Here is a 21525-nt window from a genome sequence, read left to right on the forward strand (position 1 = left end):
ATAGGCCTCTGATGAAAACATTTCAGAGGCATGACTAACATAGAAAATTAAACTGTACCTCTAAGTTTAAGCATTTTCACTGCCAATCTGCTACAGAGTCTCTGGCTTTCCCCTAAACCTTTATCATTGGTTAGGCCTCAGGTGGAGTCCTTTGTCCAATTCTGGGCACCACACCTTAGGAAGGATGTCATGGCCTTGGAGAAGAAGCTGGGACTGTTCTCCTTGGAGTCGAGGAGGTTAAGGGGAGTTTAATAGAGTTGTTCAAAATTATGAGGGGTTTTGATAAAGTAAATGAGGAGAAATTGTTTTCACTGGCAGGAGGGTTGGTAACCAGAGGACACAGATTTAAGGTAATTGGCAAAAGCAGAGGAGAGATGAGGAGAATTTTTTTTTACGCAACGAGTTGTTATGATCTGGAAGGCGCTGCCGAAAAGGGTGATGGCAGCAGGTTCAATAGTAACTTTCCAAAGGGATTGGATATATACTTGAAAAATAAAAACTTGCAGGGCTATGGGGAAAGAGCAGGAGTTGGGACTAATTAGGTAGCTCTTTCAAAGAGCCGACACAGTCACGAATGGCCTTCTTCTGTGCTGTAAGATTCTAAGAGCTAGAAATTTGCCTCCTTTGCGCCTCCCGTTAGTGCCTCCGGGGGGTGATAACGGGATGCAAACGACTTTCCGCCCTGGCGCGGCGATAGTACCACCGCCTGCGAAATTCACCTGGAGGATTGCGGTGGTGGTAACCCTTGATGCCATGACCCTCTGCGCCCGGAGATCGTGACGTCATATGGCTGTGCAGTGCCCCGGACCCGAAATTTGGTTCTGCCCCCTGCAGCATCACCGGGCGATAACACCGACAGCTGCAGGAGGCATTGTTCAGGAGGCCAGGCACTTTGGGAGCGGTAATTAAAGGTAAGGCCACTAGTCTGCAGAAAAAATTTGTTTCCATCCCATAGGTTGCTGTTTGAACATTTTTAACTGCCGCGATTGATCAGCCCTGCACTCTGTTAAAGTGCTTGGGGCTCCACGATTGATCAGCCCTGCACTCTGTTAGAATGCTTGGGGCTGGTTGTCGTGGATCCCGGCTGCCGTCGGCGACGAGGGACATCGTTGAAATGCAGAGCCTGCAGCAATGGCCCTTCCCTTTCTGGGAAGGAAGGAGCCTCGGATCCCGGCAGCGCTGCACGGGACATTGTGCAGCGCTGCTCCTCTACCACCCCTCCTGCGTGGTTTAGCGCTCCAGGAGGGAAGTGGTAGCACTTGATTTAGTACACCACTTCCTTCCTGGAGTGCTAACACCCAATTTAGAGAAAACTGAGAATCATTAGTGCCTGTCGCTAATTTTTCCAGCTTTCAAAATATAGTGCCACAAACAGGGTGATACCGAATTTCTCCCCCCATGATTCTATGATGGCTTGGAAAGAACTGCCACCTAGCAGGAAGTCCGTTCGAGATATATAGACATCTGGAAAATCTCATGGACTTCAGAAATAAAGCTGGGCACCATTGAGCAGACAACTAGCAATGAAATTTAACAATCTTACCAAATGCCTTCTGGGAACAATGTGCTGATATGGGCAAGAAATAGAAAGTGTGTGTTTCTGCTGCCATGGTTCAGTTATCTGTGCTGCATTAATTTTAATTTTTTTTAAGATTTTCATTCAGAAAATGTTATTTTATGAAGTCACTGTATATTTTTGTTCGTGTTTACAGTAGAACACATAGTCAAATTGTAGTTGTAACTATGGTTGTGCAAACTCTTAAAGGGGTTGTGTTGTAGGGAACCTTAGGCTTGCAATCCAGACACTCCAAAAATAAACAAACCACTATCATGGTTGGTGTTACCCGCGATGGTGTGGACTGCAAATCTTTCAGGACTTTTATCCCATTTATAACATCTTTGAATAATTTAAACAATGCAATCTTCTTTTGAAGCTGTATAAACTCTTCCCAAAATAATCAACCCTTTACCATTCCAAATATGACAGGTCGGGCCCTTTAAAAAAACGCGTTGGCTATTACATTGGAATGGTTTGAGGTCAGATTGCAAGTGTCTACACTCCCCAGAACACCAAGTGAAATATTTCAAGTTCATTTACTTGCAATCGTATTCCCAGGCATGGTTCTTCGCTAGAAACATGCTAGGGCAGGGAACAAAATACACCTTTGGTTTTCTGTTTCACAACTAATTTTTTTCAATGAGACAGTGAGCTGGAACTACGAGTATAAGTCATGCCGAGACAGAGTCAGACACTTACTGATGTTCCAGGTGACAGGAGATCGTGAACCCTCATTTCTGAATGTAAATCTGATAGGAGATGACTGTGGTAATATTCCATTCACTGTGGCAGAGGAAACCAAAGCAAGCTCTTGTGACGTTGAAGACCTTAGTATTAGAACACAATTGCTGGCTTTGGACATCAATACCTGCTTTAGAACAGTACAAGCTGGCAACACCACATTATATTGCTGCCAGCACCATACTGATCTGCACTCGGGGAAATGGAGATCCACACATGAATGCTTCTATCAAGATACTACTTAATTTTTTACATTTAATATTAATTAATGTTTATTAATACATAAACTTTTTTTTAAAAATCTGGCAGCACAGTCTTTTTATAAAAAGACTGATTTAAAGAATGTGTTGCCTGCCTGCATTGCCAACACTTGCAGTTACAAGTTGCAAAGACCAAGGGATTAGACTACCTCCGCAACACAACTTCACTCCTCAGTCATTCTGAGGTTTATAAGTTCATGTGATACAAAAAGTGTATTATTTCACTGTTGTAGAACTGCCTTGTAATACTGTGAAGTGATGGTTAATTCCAATAAGAAGTGACACCTATATTTTCCTCCAGTGGCTGTCGTTGAAATGGGCAATACTGTATGAATTTAGAAATGTACTGTTATTTGTTTCAGTTGATATTAATTTGTCATAAATCTTTGTAGATTCATCCATTGAGAGAAATGCAGTTTCCTTCAGTTGTGATCATTCACTCAGATCTGTAATATCTGTATTATTTGTGTTTTTTGTCATTTCCCTGTGTACTATCAAATCCATAACCCTGTAAACAATTTAAAAGATATATATTTATATACTTGGAGCTTCAGAATTAACCAATGCTCTTGTTCAATTAGATTGAGGCCTAAATCCTTAAAAGACATTTAAATACAAACCATTCGATGCACATCACCCATGTTGATTGAGCCACAATGGATGCCAGAATCCTGAACAAAAGGGCTTGCATTATCTGAAATTCCTTTGAAGGTGCGCAGTACTTTCTTAAGGATAGAATGTGCGCTGATCATTACTGGGTTTCAGTTGGAACTTGCCAGACATATGTCTGGTCACCTTGACAACAGTTTATGCAACAGATGTGCAAATAAGTTGAAATATTTATCAAGTGACAGGTTAGGCATATATTCCCTTAATAAAATAGAAAACATATTAGTGCTGTCAAAGATTGTTTTTTAAATGGCTTCCAGTCCAGTTCTATGCTTTGACTCACTGGGTTATGCTTCCCATGAGGAACCACCAGAACTTTTCGCTATGATATGTTGGCGTTGTGTGACAATGCATACAACTGCAAAATCTGCTTAAGATACTAGCTTCAATTATACCTTAGACATGATGAAATGGAACATGACCCCAGAGCACACATTAACAACTTTGCATTTAAATGGTGAATTTACTCAAAAATGGCAACAAATAACTAGTCCTCGACATGTATTGTTTATCACTAATGTGTTGGACAGGAGAGATGCAATTGATAGAATACACTAGGATTATCAGAATCTTTTGACATCAGCAATTCAAGGCTAAGGTAAGGAGTCATAAGAAAGATAGAAAGACTTGCATTTATATAGTGCCTTTTATGACCATTGGACATCCCAAAGTGCTTTACAGCCAATGAAGTATTTTTGAAGTGTAGTCACTGTTGTAATGCAGGAACTAAAGTATGCTGCTGCATAGAAAACTGCATTAAAAACAGGAAACAAAGATTAATGATAGGTAGGAACTTTTCAAACTGGAAAAATGTTACAAGAGGATATATAGGGTTGACTTTAGGTCCCTTGCTACTTTTACTATATTTGTATTAATCATTACGTAACATGAGTATAATTAGAAAAATCTCTAAATTTGCAGATGATACCAAAATAAGAAGTAGAGCAAATGACAGGAATCTTGCAACCAGATTCAGAAGGATTTAGATATTTTAGGTAACTGCTCCAATAGCTAAAAGGTGCAGGTTAATGTCAATAAGTATAAATTAGTATGGGTGGAATGGAGCAAAAGAAGGAGTATGTGTTAAAGGGAACAGTGGTACAGCATGCGGAGCAGATAAGATATTCAGGGATTGTAATGGCTAAATCTATGAATCCATCAGTAGGAACAGGAGTTGAGTAGGGCATTCGGCCCCTTGAGCCTGTTCTGCCATTTAATTAGATCTTGAAATATTTATCAAGTGACAGATTAGGCACATATTCCCTTAATAAAATAGAAAACATATTAGTGCTGTCAAAGATTGTTTTTTGTACCTCAAGATCTGTACCTCAACTCCATTTGAGTTGTCTTAGCTTCATATCCCTCGATACCCTTACCTAATAAAAATAAGTACAGTGCTTAGCTACAATTTAAAAAAAAAACTGGGTTGCAAGAGTAGAGGGCTGGAGGTTATATTGTTGCTGTACAAGGCATTGCTTTGACCCTATCTGGAGTACCTAATGTTGGTCCCGTCACCTAATAATAGGAACAATAGTTTTTTTCTTGTAAGTTTTCTTTTTGTTTTCCTCCTGTTCCCACAAAGGCATTTATTTCTTGCTATGGTGTCATTCCATGGGGTTTGTTATTCACCCTCTGGTACCTCACCCAAATGACCATTATTTGTGTGTTAGCCTTGACAGTGTCAATAGGCTGTTCAGCCAGAGTGCATTGCAATATGGATGTTGTCTACATGGATTTTCGGAAGGTGCTTGACAAAGTACCACATAAAGGGCTGGTTAACAACATTGAGGCTCATGGAATAGGTGGGTCAGCGGCAGCTTGGATATTGAAATGGCTTAAGGACAGAAAACAGCAAGTTGTGGTAAATGACTGTTTTTCAGACTGGAGGATGGTAGACAGTAGTGTTCCCCAAGGGCCAGTGCTGGGGCCACTGCTTTTTTTGATAAATATAAATGACCTGGATATTGGAATACAGAGTAGAATTTCTAAATTTGCTGATGACACCAAACTTGGGGGTGTGGCAAACAGTGAGGATGATACCAATCGACTGCAACAGGACATTGAAAGGCTAGCAGAATAGGCAGACATGTGGCAGATGGAATTTAATACAGAGAAGTGTGAGGTGATGCATTTTGGCATAAGGAACAGGGAGAGGCAATATACACTTAATGGCACAGTTTTAAAGAGTGTGCAGGGACAGAGGAACCTGGGAGTTAATGGCCCAGAAATTTGGGTCGGGGGCTTCCCGTGGGTGCAAGCCCCCGACCTACACTTACATATCGCGCTGACTTTTGAAGACTGGGCCTGCTTGGATTTCCGGTCTGTGGCCCAGTTCAGCTCCCGGCGCGCTGTGCGTGCGTGATCCAGCGGCGTACTTAGTGCGATGAGCCGGCTGGGATCACGTGAGCACTGGGCAACCAATGGGAGTTTACAAAAGTCCATTCATGAGTTAGACATAAGACCTGTCAAACTCATGCAAAGTCCGGGTGCCCAAAACACTACTTAAACTTTAAATAAAAGTTTAAAAAAACATTCCAATAATTAAATTAACTATTAATAACTTTAAAAAACTAATTTAAACAATTATTTAAATTTCTGCCAAAAAATATTTTTCAAGAAATCGGGTCCAAAAATACACTTACCTTACTGTAAATTCTTTAAAAATAATAAACCTGTGGAAAAAAAATTCTAACTTTAATTATTAGACCACTTACCTTATAAAACTAAGTCCTTACGTCTGCTTTTTATATTCGTAAAAAAGTGGAGGCCTTCACACACAGACAAACTTGTCAAAAAAAACGAAGTTCAACGCGTCCGCGCTGCCTCCAACGTCGCAAGGGAACCGCCTCTTAACCCCTTGGTTCAGAGGAGAGGAAATGCCGGTTTTCCGCGCATGCGCTGTGCATGCTGAAATCCGGCAATTCCAACAGGCCCACACATGAGTACCCCGTCCGTACTCACGTGTTGGGACCGGAATTACTGGGCCAATGTGCATAGGTTGCTGAAGGTGGCAGGACATATTGAGAGAGTGGTTAGCAAAGCATATGGGATCTTGGGCTTCATAAATAGAGATATTACAAAAGTAGAGAAGTTATGCTGAACCTTTATAAAGTGCTGGTTAGGCCACAACTGGATTTTTGCATCCAGTTCTGGTCACCACACTTTAGGAAGGATGTGAAGGCCCTTGAGAGGGTGCAGAGGAGATTTACCAGAATGGTTCTGGGGATGGGGGATCTTAGCTACAAGGACTGGTTGGAGAAGCTGGATTTTTTTTCATTAGAGCAAAAGAGGTTGAGGGGTGATTTGATAGAGGTGTACAAAATTATGATGGGTTTGGATAGGCTAGACGGGAAAGGCTGTTCCCACTTGTTGATGGTACAAGGACTAGGGGACAGAGATTTAAGGTTTTGGGCAAGAGATACAGGTGGGATGTGAGGAAAAACCTTTTTACGCAGCGAGTGGTGAGGACCTGGAACTTGCTGCCGACGGAAGTGGTGGAAGCGGACACACTCAATGTTTTCAAGGGGAGACTGGATAGGTACTTGAGGGAAATAAACTTGCAGGGCTACGGGGATAGAGTGGGGGAATGGGACTGACTGAATTGCTCTACAGCGAGCCGGCGCGGGCTCGATGGGCCGAATGGCCTCCTTCTGTGCCGTTAGGACTCTATGACTCTATGACTCAGTCGAGCCCATCTGTCCTTACCCAGTATCAAAAAGGCGCTGCTGTCAGAAGGTGCCATCTTTTGGATGAGACATTAAATTGAAGGCCTGTCTGCCTGTTCAGGTGGTTGCCATGACACCATTTGAAGAAGAGCATGACAATTCTCCCAGTGTCCTGGCCAATATTTATCTCTCAACTAACACCATTAAAAAGAACAGATTATCTGGTCAATTATTACATTGCTGTTTGTGGGACCTTGTTGTGCACAAATTGTCTACCATGTTTGCCTACCTTACGACACTGACTGCACTTCAAAAGTACTTTGTTGGCTGTGAAGTGAGTTAGGATGTCCTGAGGATATGAAAAAAATGTCTTTCTCCCAAAATGTATACATCCACAATTGTATCAGGAGTCAATAAATAGAGATCAAGAACAAGAACCCTGGCCAAATTGCCCTTCACTATTCACATGTTATTCCTTCCCTGCCATCCCAGCAGAGATCGGGCAACTCTGACTGACTAGAGATTGAATTTGGGACTCTCCTGGTCTGTTAGGCTCAGTTGCTCACTGAATAAACTTACAGAGCCATTAGAATAATTGATAGGAAGGATATTATGGCTGTTTGGATGATACAGAGGTATGCATCAATGATGAGTCTGGATTAAGTTATGAGGCAAGGTAAGGAAATTAAGCCTGTTTCTTTTTAAAAGTTTATGAAAGGAATTGATGCAGGCAAATTGTTCACCATGCTGAAGGGTTCAGGTAAAAGAGGACACAGGCTAACAATTATGAAATTAGGAATAGGAAGGAAAATCTGGCAGAACTTTTTTCAAGAAAGGGGTAATAGAGTTGTGGAATAAATTACTGAGGAAGGCCATTCAAGAGGACCATATAATTGGATTGACGAGCCAATTAGATGCAGTTTAGAAGACCAAACAAAACTGAGGGATATGGTGAGAATGCAGGGAAGTGGGGCTGATCTCTGAAGAAGAGAGAGGCTTAATGGGCCTATTGACCTTTTCCCAGTGTCAGAAATTCTTATCTTCTGATATTCTAACACTAGGGGCCATGACATTTCTTTGTTCATAAATCTTAATGTAGAAGTAGCCACGAGTAAAAAATGGTAAATTTTTGTCTGTTTTCAGCGCTGCTCTACACAAAAACAGGAGTAAAAATTGCCAGTCTAAAGTTTAAAAAGAGGCTAACTTAGCTTAATAAGGTCTTGTTAAAGGCCATTAAGGAGGGACTAATGCAGCATTCTGCAGCTGAGGAGACAAATAAAATGATGTGTATTTAACTTCAAGTTAGACCTGGAGTTACTGAGAAGAGCAAAGGTAATGAATTGTGAGTAGTAGAAATGCAGGTGAGTACTACAGGAATGTCTTACCAAGAGCATGGGTTTAGTGAGCATTACCAGGCATATTATAATGGTGGAAGTGAAGAGCAACATCTGAAAACACAAAGCATCAGACACTTGAGTCATAGCACATACTACCATGGTACTATCCCAGGCAATAATTATACTGCAATAGTGTTAGATCTCCGGGCATGATGAACGAGCATATATTATATATATATATATATATGATGAATGAGCAGTTGCTTTCAATTCCTGAAAGACTCAAGCATATTAGGTGTGCACCTTCTGCATGAAAACATCCATGGACAGTCAACCGTCCACACTACAGTACCAGTATGTCACAGTGCCCTCAACTTTAAGACACCCATAGGAGACATCCCAGGAGTCATTTGCGCTGCTGCGTACCACTCCAGTAAAGAAGTGACTGGAGCCCTGGAACATCATACAGCTCACTACAAACACCTCAGCAGGAACCAGCAGTTGCTGCGCAGTCAACAACAGTGTTTCCAAATTCATGGCTTCCCAAGGCACATCAACCATATACATACAACCATTCAAGCATTTACCACCAACCCTATGGTATATCTAAATAGGGAGGGCTATAATTCCATCTATGTGCAAATGGTATGTAACCATTGGAAGAAAAATACTGTGTTCTCACAACTGGTTCTTTAGTGAGTTCTTTAGTTAGTTCTTTGATGAAGCAACAGAGAAGATTGGTGAGAGTAGTGCGGTTGATGTGTATATGGACTTTCAAAAGGCGTTTGACAGAGTACCACATAATAGACGCGTTAGCAAAATTAAAGCCCATGGGATTAAAGGGATAGTGGCAGCATGGATACTAAATTGCTTAAGGGACAGAAAGCAGAGTTGTGGTGAACGGTTGTTTTTCAGACTGGAGGGAGGTATACAGTGGTGTTCCCCAGGGGCGGTATTCAGACCACAGCTCTTTTTGATATATATTCATGACCTGGACTTGGGTATACAGGGCATAATTTCAAAGTTTGCAGATGATAAGAAACTCGGAAATGTAAACAATGAGGAGGATAGTAACAGACTTCAGGAGGACATAGACAGACTGATGAAATGGACAGACTCATGGCAGATGGAATTTAATATGGAGAAGGGTCAAGTGATATATTTTGGTAGGAAGTATGAGGAGAGGCAATATGAACTAAATGGTACAATTTTAAAGAGGGTGCAGGAACAGAGAGACCTGGGGGTGTACGTACACAAATCTTTGAAGGTGGTGATAAAAAAGCATATGAGACCCTTGGCTTTATTAATACAGGAACGGAATACAAAAGCAAGGAAATTATGCTAAACCTTTATAAAACACTGGTTAGACCCCAGCTGGAGTATTGTGTTCAATTCTGGGCACCACAATTTAGGAAGATGTCACCCTTGGAGAGGGTGCAGAAGAGATTTACTAGAATGGTACCAGGAATGAGGGACTTCAGTAATGTGGAGAGACTGGAGAAGCTGGGGTTGTTTTCCTTAGACCAGGGAAGGTTAAGAAGAGATTTATTAGAGGTGTTCAAAATCATGAATGGCTTTGATAGAGTAATTAAGGAAAAACTGCTTCCGTATGTGGCAGAGGGTCAGTAACCAGAGGACACAGATTCAAGGTGATTGGCAAAAGAACCAGAGGCAACAAGAGGAAACATTTTTTTTACGCAGCGAGTTGTGATCTGGAATGCACTGCCTGAAAGGGTGCTGGAAGCAGATTCAATAGTAACATTTACAAGAGAATTGGAGAAATACTTGAAGAGAAAAAAATTACAGGGCTATGGGGAAAAAGCAGGGGAGTGGGATTAATTGGCTAGCTCTACCAAAGAACTGGCACAGCCACAATGGGCCTAATGGCTTCCTTCTGTGCTGTATCATTCTATGGTTCTGTGACTATGCATGATACTCTTATTTTGAGGGCAAGAGAAGGAAGGATGGATTACTGGCCTCATGAATACATGATGCAACCTTGGCTTGATATCTCTGTGGAACTCCCACCACGCTAATAGGGAACAGCTATTAATAGAGGATTGGAGTACAAAAGCAAGGAAATTATGCTAAACTAGAGCTCTCAATGAGCAGACATAAAGGGTGGTAAAGTAACAAGTGCTATACTGGAGTGCCAGTCTAGATTTTGTGCTCAAGTCTCTGGAGTGGAACTTGAACCCATAGCCTTCTGACTCAGAATACCAACTGGCTATACCCTTGGTTCTCTGTGCATGCCACTAATGAAGGCCACTTCTTCATAGTGCACACTGACCTCTGTGAGCATAGAACTATGGACATGTATGATATTGTAGAATCCCTCTATTATGATTAACTTTAACTATTTTCCTAGTGAGTTAAAGCTGCCCATGATTGCATTTTGGAGTTTTGACCTTAAAACCTTCACATCAGGATCAGAAGCATTTATGAATGATATTGGCTATGGTTTATAAAAGAGAGTTCTCCACTGCAGATGTCACTGGTATTTCCAAGTGATCTCTTGCTTTATGTCCCTGCATGGACCATCTCCTCCTATAACACTCTATGATTCCTTGCCCCTTGCTCCCTCTGCTTCACTCTTGGTGGCTACTTGTTCAGCCACTACACTCCTACCCTCTGGAAGTCTTCACCCAGTTCCTTACATCTTGCCACCCCTCTCTGCTTCCTTTCAAAACCATCCTCAAATCATCTTTGATCATGCTTTCAGTTTCCCATCTTAGCATCGCCATTCCCCATGTTCAGGGTCCACTGTATCCATTTCCTCTTTATTGTAAAGCAGCCCGAGTCCTCTTCTGCTATATAACGCAAGTTGTTGCTGCAGTGATCTGTTACTGTGCTTTTCAACACGCACAGTGTGTTGATAAGCGCCGTGTTGCTTGAGAGGCCTTTTTGCAGCTGCCCTTGAGACATTTTTGCCAAAACCTGTGGGCTCCACAGTTGGATTTTTGCACTTTTACAAAATTTATTGGGGCAAAATGGCTCATGAGCTGCTTCAGAAGCATAAAAAAGATTATTGTTGCAGGTGACTTGTGATTTACTGATACTCTCGCTGTAGTTAACAAAATCCCAGTGGACACTTACTAATGTAGCATGCTCCACACTTTCAAAAAATGGCCAAAAAATATTCTTCTCCAATTTTCTTCGTTTAGGCTCTTAGGTGATTTCATTTTTTAAGATTTATTTGTAAAGAACCGTAACGCCCGTGACATCTGTAGCGGAGACCTATTTAGGAATCACCCGATTTCAAAATTAAATGGCACTTTCTCTTAATAAGAAAAGAAGGTGCAATGGTGGTGGTGGGGTGGGAGAAATCTAACCTTTTTTTTACAATTGGACGGAGACTGGAGTAACCGTGGTTTCACTTTTGAATCATGAGAATGGCTATTTTCCTGTTTAAAAGCTTAAAGAGCTATTAAGATGGACAAATCGCTAGTTAAACAGCTGGAAATGTAAATAGCAATTTAAACAGTTCGTTGCTCCTCATTCAAAACGCGGATTGCACTGATCTACTTCGGGGCAGGAAAAAAACCTTCTGCCTTGTTTTATTATACTGTCATTGGTAAGAGGATTGTATGGGGCCTTTCCCAACACGATGGGACTGATGAATGGAGCCTGATGTGCCTGAGCCCTCCTGCGGCCTTCCATTTAGTAAATCCACACTTTTTTTTCAAAGTGAGCAGACGTTTCTGTGATTTTCACGCCTTTGTCCCCTGGAGAACTCTTCAATCGCGCCATTCTTCCTTTGTGTGGAGGTAATGAAGTGCTCTGAGAGCGCCGATCTCGATGGGACCCATTAGAGTCGTGATACCCAGGCCTGATACAAAGCTTTTATTCAATACAGATATATTTATATAATGTGTGTGTAGATAGATGGATTATAAAAATAAGTTATAAAGACACTAGTTTATATTGTGGATAATATAATCTGATATGTAATGGCAAAAGGGAATGTGAAAAAACGCAGTGTACCGTATTTACAAATATATATACACATATATATACACGTGAAGTACGGCGCTATAACGGAATGTTATATCGGGGTCTGAATAGTTCATTCAAATGTTAGGAAAAGAACAATTGTACAAGATCTGCTTTCTGCAAAAGTTGCACATTGCGTTATGCTGTGATTCGAATTAACTGCTGCTACACCTTAATGTGGCATTTATCCACATCCTTTTAACAATATTTATTCCCCTCTGATTGTTTTAGCCGAATGGCTGCTGATAACGTTTGTTGCCTCCGTCAGACACGGAGATTAAGAACCCAATTTGTTGATTTTTGTAAAAGATACCTTTGTGACTTTCCGGCACTATAAGGCAGCTGCTGAATCGAGGATTTAACAATGAGGAAAAAGTGCACTTTAAGACGACAATGTGTCCACGGGAGCATCTGTTCGTCTTACAAAATTATGATGGTTTCATTGTGATAGGGTTCTATCACTTTGAATGGTAGAATTCCACCAGCAGATTAAAACATCTCTTTCTCTCCTCCCCCCAACCCCGTACCGTTGAATGTTTTTTTTTGAAAACGTCTCTGTATTTCTTGAAGCTTTGATCGATCGTGCATGCATTTTTTTTGTGCTCGTCCCACCTGTAACGCAACTGAACTCTCCGTTGGTCATCGGCAGGAGGCGCCCGGCTTTAACAGTTGCAAGAGCTAAGAGCCCGGTCCCAGCGTGGGAAAAGCAATGTTGGTAATGGTTTCATTCATTCAGCGCGCATTATTCACCAGGTTTACACACATTCTGTCCGTATTGTGTACACGTCGTGCAATTAAAATTAATACGTTATCTTACGCCCGTTGCTATGTACATGTTTCACTTGTGGTTTAATAAGTAGGAGTATATTGATGTGGTCCGTGTACCGGAATGAAGGTTTTTAAGACTTTGCTACGCAGGATTAGGACCGAATAAAAAGATGTACAGATAAATTACTACATTATTCAAAAAGCGCGTAGGTTCAAACTTTGAGACGAAATTTGTATAAATATAGAATATATTATTCCTCTTCATTGTCATCTTGCGGGCTGTCAATTTAAAACTTCAGAAGTGTCACTCTTTTTTAAAGAAAACGTAAGGATGTGTGCAAATGGAGAATCTGGTTGAATGGTGAAAGGTATTGCGGAAGCAAGGGATGTTTTGTGTATATGGATGCAATTATAGCACCAGAAGTTTTTTCTCCAGTGCTCGACACGCTCCGAGGGAAACCTGCAAGACTTGTTAAAATAAACTGAAGCGGCGGCTCGCTCTGATCTCTGCAAGGGCTTGAACTGAAACAAATGTCCTGATGCAATTTTCCATTTCAGCAAAATAAACATACTACAGTTCCACCTGCATGTGGAAACCGCCTCAGTTAAATGGATAATGACTCTTTAATTACAAAGAATAGGACAATATTTACATTTGCGATTTCACTTTCCGATGAACTCGTTAATTGGCTAGGGGAACAATTGCATTCAAAACGAGATGAACAGGAACACTTTCAACTATTTTTAAAAAAAAGCAGACACAGAGCTCCCTTTCATACCAAGTACATTAGTATAACCTTGTATCGTCAGTAGTTTGCCATGAAAAAGCACATGGCTGCAAGTAGACTTTTTGTTATTTTCACTTAGTAATTAAATGTCTTCATTATTTCAGACAGTTGCACCGTTTGCCTTTGACATGGTCGACCACACCATCCTCCTACAATGCCTCTCCTCTGTTGTCCAGTTCAGTGGGACTGCCCTAGCTTGGTTACACTGTTACCTATCCAATAGTAGCCAGAGCAACTGGAGAACTGGCTTCTCTTCCTTTCCCCACCTCTGGAGGCGCTCTGCGCTCTACCCCACCACCACCCAAAGGATCTATTCTTGCCCCTTCCTCATTTACACGCTGCCCCAAGGCAGCATCATCCAAAGACATTGGGTCAGCTTCCACATGAATGCTAACAACACCCTGCTCCACCTGTCCACCACCTGACTTGACCCCCCTCCAAGCCTCTGTGTTGTCAGACTGCTTGCTCAACATTCAGTCTTGGATACGCTGCAATTTCCACCAGTTAAACATTGGGTTTACCCAAACCATCATCTGCAGCTCCCGACACAAATTCCGTACCCTTGCCACCGATTCCACCCCTTCTCTGGCCACTGTATCGGGTTGAACTAGATTGCTTGCAACCTCAGCATATTATTCAACCCCAAGCTGAGCTTCTGATCCCATAAGCTCTCCATCACAAAGACCACCTACTTCCACCTCCAGCAACACTGCCTGCCCCTACCCCTGCCTCAGCCCATCTGCTGAAACTTTCATCCATGCCTTTGCCATCTCCAGCCTGGACAATTCCAATGCTCTCCTGCTTGACCTCTCATCTTTCACACTCTAAACTTCAGCTCATCCCGTATTCTTTCATGCATCAAATGCTGCTCACCTGTCACTCCTGTCCTTGTTGATCTACATGGATGCTTTGGGGTACCAGAAGTCAAAGTTAAAATGCTCATGTTTGCTGAAAGGCTTGGCCTCCATTTTCATCTGATTAGCCTCTGGGAGACACTATGGGGCATTTTTCTAGGTTAAAGGCCCTATGTTGTTTATTGGAAAAAAAATGGACAAAACTCAGCAACCTTCACTCCTTGAGATAAACGTTTACATTTATGTCTCACGGGACCTTAACAAAACGAACATGAGCCCCTTTTGGAAAATTAAAGAGCCTCGCCTTAACGGGACATTGTTTTTGTTTTGTTTCCAATGGAGCAGTATAAAATTGCCCGAATATCATGCTGGTTTGAGTTGAAGTTTGAATTTGGGGAAATTGTAAATCTCCTCAGTTTCTTAAAGATTATTCATACAAGATGCGCTGTTTAGTTCACGAATTCGGAAAGCACCGTGAACTTATCAGAACATGTTCACAAGGTATCATCTAAACGTTGCAGTGACGCCGCGAACCTACAATCAATGGTTAATTATGTCCGCACAGAATTAATGCCTTTAACTCTTCGCCAAGAACATTCTAATTATTACCTCGGGGAAAAGAAGTAGCTTTCATCTCCTTGCTGTTTTTCTAAGATCTCCCCTTCCCCTGCGGCAAAAGGAATTCAATGCAGCAAATAAATCAGTAACGCTGATAATACGTTTGCATCTCTTAACATTATTGATCTACTCCCAGAAGCTTTCATTGACCCAAGTTAGTGGATACTTAACTCTAAACCATCAGTGACACTCCTATCATTGAATTAGTAACCAATATGGCATTGTACAAGATTGGCAATAGCATAACTTAACCCCGTCCAAAAGCACCATTAACTACATCTACGTAACTGCTTGTGTGAATATTAAAAAAAGCTGCATTATTATATTTGTTCGAAGTTAAACCATATTCCTTTGTTCTGAACTCTGGGGTAAAATCACACGACTTCCCCTTTGGTTGTCAAGGAGATCGGAGCTGGACCCTGACGCTTGTCGACTCGAATTGGCTCAGCTCTGGAAATTCCTCACCAAGGGATTGTAAAATCTCAGCAGTCGCCAAGATAACGGGGAAGATGCAAGGGAAGAGGGAGATCCTACGCAGATGAGCCTTACAGCCGTTAAAATAGGGGCGAGGGGGCGATCTCAGCAGCCCGGCTTTGGAAGCACTAAGAAATTGCCCCGGTCCAAAAAGAGAAAGACAGGCACAGAGGTAGTGGCGAGTTATAATAACCCACTACTCCGCGGGATAAGCAGGCAAGCTCCCTGGAGTGGCGCTCTCAGTGATGAGAATGGTGCTAAACTCACCATTCAGAACAGAACTCGCGCCTTTGCAAGGGCGCCCCTGCTGCTAATCAAACCTCACCGCCACCCACCCGCCCCGTCAAAAACAACGTCTTCCAACATCCCTCCCTCCCCCAGCGCGATCTCAGCCAGCCGTGCAGAAACAAAGCTCGCGCTTTTGGAGATGTGCACTCGTTGCAACCTTTACCTCCGGGCACGCGCAGCTGGGGGGTGGGTGGCGGGTAAAATCGAGCTCGCGCCAGCTGTCATCAGTGAGAGGCCCGGACCGTGCGCGCGCGTGTCTGGGACAGCGTTCCATTATCGAATTCTGTCCCGGACCGTGCGCGCGCGTGTCTGGGACAGAGTTCCATTATCGAATTCTGTCCCGGACCTCGCGCGCGTGTCTGGGACAGCGTTCCATGATCGAACTCTGTCCCAGCACTGACGCTCTTAGCAGTGCCCTGGCTTCTTTGCAGCTCTCGCCCCGCGCGCCCCCCCCCCTCTCGCCAATGGGAACAGGAGCTGGCTCTTCCTGCGCGTGACTTCATCTCCCCCTGTGCCGCGAGCGTTGGGGTTCGCGCGTTCCAGTCTCAGCAAGGCCATTGGGCGGGCGTGTACCCGCTGGAGCGCGGCAGGACGGTCCGGCTGGCTCGCGCCCCCGGGCCGCGCTCGCGCCCGCGCCGGTGCCCCTGACGTTCTCGCATGAAAATGAGGCTGTCAGCTCGTCAATTTCTCAGTCCAAACGCGTCTTATCAAAGAAACACCAAGGATCGAATCATATCATTATGGGGACTGTTTGTTTTTCATGGCACTTTTGTTTGTTTTTCGTCCTGTTAAATACTTGCCGGTCCATGGGAACTAGTGGGCTTGTAGGTAAGAGTTCCGAAATTTGAACCTTCTTACTGTAACCTTTTTTTTTGCAAATTGTAAAAGGGGGAATTTCATCCTGTTTTTGGTGAGGAGGGTGAGTGAGTACTTGTCAGTTGTTAGAAATTAGGGAAATATGAAGTGCTGCCACCGAATCCAGGTTTGCAATTTTTCTTTATATCGTAGGCTTTTGATGGACTTTAGCAGTTTTCAGTTGCGTTTAATCAACATGTTCAAATCTGCAGCTAACCCTTTTTGCAAAAAAATATTTGTAACTTTCAGAAGTCATTAACACCAGCAGCGCATTACTTTATTGCTAGTCAAGGAGCAAAATACAGTACCTGGGGGGAAACGGAACAAAGGAGTAAGCATTTTCTTTCAGTTCTTTTAATTGTGACCGTTTTGCATTTTAATGCTAATCTGGGACTGCTTTCAAGTTTTTAACAGTTTCAACGTCATTGATATTAGTAAAACAGCAATTTTTTTTGTAAACGAATTCAGTATCTTTGGAGACCAACTGTTTAGAGATATTAAAGTTTGTGTGGGGTTTGAGAATTCTGTTTAACTTTTGCGCAGTGTAGTTATTCTGAAAACTCGGACAGAAGAATCGGCTTCAATTTTTAATGCTTCGGCTAGAATATGACAGACATGAATGATGTATAGCAGAGTTATTCTTTGCTAATAAGCTCTACCGTATTATGCTCCATTGAGACATGCCATCTGTGCTCGGATATGAATATATGATATATATTTAACCTTGCGAAAAGTTGCATTAGTTAGGAGTTAATCTGGGCACGGAATTCGAGTACATTCTGCGTGTTGTATCAGGGCAAACATCCCCTGAAGAGAAAGGGAGGATTTCTTACTTATTGCTTAACACACTGAGGAGTGACCCCCTCAAGCCCTAATGAAAAGCCCCCTTTGGACTCATTTGCAGTAATTCCGAGGGCGGCGGCGGTGCCAAGGAACCCAGCTGTCAAGTCCGGAGAAACCATATGAGAGAAGCACTTGATAATGAGTCAAAATATGACAAGGCACTTTTTCTTTTCTGCTTCACTGCATGCGTCTCCGGCTGGAGCGCACTCTCGGACTGCCGAGTTCATTGAGCTGAATCCACGTTTAGACTTGACTGAGCCGGCACATTCTATTGATTTTTTTTAAAAAAGAAAGCGGTTGTTTCCGTAAGGGGGGGTTGAATAATTGTCTCTGAATAATTGTCTCTGAATAAATGAGGTCGTACTCATTCAAGACTCGCGTAACGTTTTAACGCTCATTAAGTTGCCATTATTGTCATGTAATGGGCCACTGCAGTCTATTAAATCCAGTATCAATGAACCCTTCAGACAGATCGAGGCTATCTTATCTTAAAACATGGCATTACAACAGAATATTGAGATGCAATAATAAACCCGCTGGCTCGCAGTTTATTGGTACACTTTATGTGTTGTCTGCCCTATTTCTCGTATTTACTCTTGGTGGACAGATTCAACGAGGAACTAACGACAATGGCTGTCCCAGACGCAGATGGATCATTATACCGTGAATAAATCGATTACTAGTCAAATCCCAGCAAATGCAGCCGCCTTATTGACAGCAATCCATCAATCAATAGCACTGGCTACCTGAAAGCGGATGCTATAATGATGTGACACATCTCCATGGACTGACCATTCAAATCAGATTATAAAATCTCGACACCTTAAAATTTTTTTTAAAATCAGCTTCCAAAACAAGAGTCGTCAATTTTCAACTGAACTGTTTACAAAGTTAGTTTCATTAGACGCTTTATTTTGACAGGAAAATCGGATGTACCCCCAAAAATCAGGATGGCTTGTGGACAGCATTTTACATCCAATTCATCATGATTAGCGCGGGTTTTCTTTATATGATTATTATAGAAACAAAGTTTCTAAATATTAAAAAAAACAATTATTGGAATGGAATACATACGTGTTGTTTATAACCACCTACATCAATTTCTAACTATGTTTGACAATAACGGTTGCTTTTTTTTTAAAAACAACATAAGCTTTTGTATAAATAAAATTATATGGGATTACTAAAATCATTGCCGTAACCGTTACAAGGGAGTTCATAAAGCGGAGTCGATCGAAATGGACGTGTTTTGAGCCCGTACGTAGGTTATTGTTATGATAAATAAAATATGTTTATGATCAATATTATTATACAGCTCGTGGGGGTTTGCTTTCACTTACTAGTGAGAGATGAAACAAAAGCTGTCCTTGGCAACTGCAAGATTTAAACAAAATAGTCATAATTTAACGCAACATTGCCTCTTAATTACCCTGGCTTCCTTACAAAGTTCAAGGTGCAGTACATTTAAGTAGACTTGGCCACGGAAGAGGCTAGTTTCGTAGAAACACGAATCCCGATTTTTTTTATTTATATAAAGCCCCTGGGAGCCTTTTTATGAGAAGGAGACGTGTATATTTAAAAGACATTGCTGCCTAGTTCGGCATTTTTTTGCTGTTGTTGCCCCTTCAGTGTTTGGCCTCCAGCAGCCATAGAATAACATCGCACTGTCACACTGATCACTGGCAAGCTGCACAGTGATTCCGCCCATTCGTTTGTAATATTGGCCCCATGGGAATACCACTCGTCAAGAAACGGGGAAATAACTCCTCGGCGCTTTGGCGGATATAAACTACTTTTTTTTCCCAATAGCTGTACATTTTTGACCGAACTTGTGCAAACCAGAACATATCATAGTTTGTGCACACCACTGTTAATCAGTAATAGTTCAAGGCCGAGCAGCAGAATTTGGGAATCTAATGACTTAAAACAAATAGTTAGCATATGGACAACTTTCCTTGTCATTATTATTTTAGTTGCATGTATGTCGCTTTTTTGTCTTAAATCTAAATGCCACTGATACATTTAACAGTTTGCACATTGCTAGTTACTCTTTTGATCTGTAGGGGCACTCGTGTCTCAAACAGAGACTGTATTGCCCCGTTTTAGAAAAACACATGCAATTTGTAAGCAGTTTGGTACCAAGCCATACTGTGATGTATTATTGAATGCAAGTTTAGTTCTATATGAATTTTTGTGCCAATCTCTACCTATTAAAAATGTATTCACTCCAATTATTGTTGATTTGTAATGTGATGCCAACAAGTGACGAAGCTTTGATTTAAAAAAAAATCTATTTTAAGCTCAGGCACGTATGAGTTGGAACGGGGTTATGTTTATTTTTTTTAAAGATTGAGATTCTAATTTATGGAATAGAAATATCTTGAACAGCTATAGGCTGGGCTCTTTTGCACACTTACTGGGGATAAGCACTAAAGTTCTGCTTTTTTCCCTAAAAAACATTGTTTTAGGGGAAGCTAGATAAGTACGTGAGGGAGAAAGGAATAGAGGATATGCAGATAAGGTTAGCTGAAGTCGGGAGGGAGGAGACTGGTGTGGAGCATAAACACCAGCACAGACCAGTCGGGCCGAATGGCCTGTTTCTGTGCTGTAAATTCTATGTAAATACTTCAGATGTTGGGTAGCCTCAGTCATTTTCTGCGTTTAGTTGACATTAGTTAAGAGGTCACCAAGCAATCGTACAGGGCCCCAAGTCTCAGTATCCTAACCGTGCAGAGCGATCGCACCTTTTTCCAGCATTCAAAATACTTTGGAGTTCTTCTAGAAAGATGGATGTAAAGTCAGTAACTCAGAGGAATAATGTGACATTCCGCGGGCCCTTTACTTAGAAACCAAGATCGACGACTTCCCTTTTGTCCCATCGCTTTCTTTCTCTCGCATCGTGTACGTGGAACATGTGCCCTGCTCTCGACTCGTGTCGTGTCTCTGTGTCGTCTAATGGAATCTTGACGCTGTATGTTTCTGATCTGGTTCTAGATGTCGATGAGTGTGCCGTAGGGACAGACGACTGTCACATCGATGCAATCTGTCAAAATACGCCCAAATCCTACAAATGCATCTGCAAGCCTGGCTATAAAGGAGACGGAAAACAATGCGAAGGTAAGTTGGAGACCAACATCTGCTGGTTTAGTTAATTGCCTTTCTCTCCTGAACATTTTTCTATTCTGATTATACAAGTGAATCCCCCCCAAACCCCTGGGATGACTGGGAACTGAGAATAGTGCGAATCTCGCTCTCCCGCCCATGTGTACAAACGTTACTATTGTCGAACGATTTTGATACTGTAGCTAAAGTATTGACTTTTTCTAAACACATTTTACAGCCTCTCACTTACTGCGTGCTAGATGCAAAAGAAAGTATTTGGTTTTGGTGTCCACTGTATATTTTCAGAATCTGTCACACAAGAAAAACGAGTTGTTTTGGAGCGCTCGAAAGCGAGGACCCCCTCATAGAATTCCTGATCTCAGTCAGGCTGCCTGGGGAAAATGCAGAGAACATGAGGTACTTATCTGGTGGGGGCAGGAAAAATGAATATTTAAGGATCTCAACTCATGACATTCTTGGAAGCCTTCTTGGTTTGAGAGTGGATTTGACAAAGGTCAGGGAGTAGGTTACCCACCTACAGTCTCATTTGGAAAATGGGATTAGCTGACCTAAACATTACAAAATAACTTTTTCTTTTTCTAATCTGATTTTCCTGAAAAATGTTAACTTGTCTAAAAGCTAGATTTAAATCCAGTTTTCTCTTTATCTACATACATGTTCAAACATATATCTGGAACTTTCTTTTCTGTCT

The 21525-nt window shown here is 41.9% G+C and overlaps 1 protein-coding gene across 2 annotated transcripts in view; it reads left to right on the top strand.

Annotated features, from left to right (window-relative positions):
- Nucleotides 1-16568: 16568 nt before the first annotated feature.
- scube1 (signal peptide, CUB domain, EGF-like 1) overlaps nucleotides 16569-21525 on the top strand; it is a 489492-nt gene continuing 484535 nt past the window's right edge. Inside the window, exons 1-2 of one of the 2 annotated variants that reach the window (XM_086008801.1) lie at nucleotides 16569-16841; nucleotides 20706-20828. In XM_086008801.1, the coding sequence (XP_085864927.1) occupies nucleotides 16754-16841; nucleotides 20706-20828 (211 nt within the window). In that variant the 5' untranslated portion in view covers nucleotides 16569-16753. The remainder of the gene's footprint in view (nucleotides 16842-20705; nucleotides 20829-21525) is intronic. The other variant, XM_086008802.1, reaches the window with a different exon arrangement.

This window comes from Somniosus microcephalus, chromosome 16 (assembly GCF_052327205.1).
Source record: "Somniosus microcephalus isolate GS21.2 chromosome 16, FLI_Smic_1.0, whole genome shotgun sequence".
Lineage (NCBI taxonomy): Eukaryota > Metazoa > Chordata > Chondrichthyes > Squaliformes > Somniosidae > Somniosus > Somniosus microcephalus.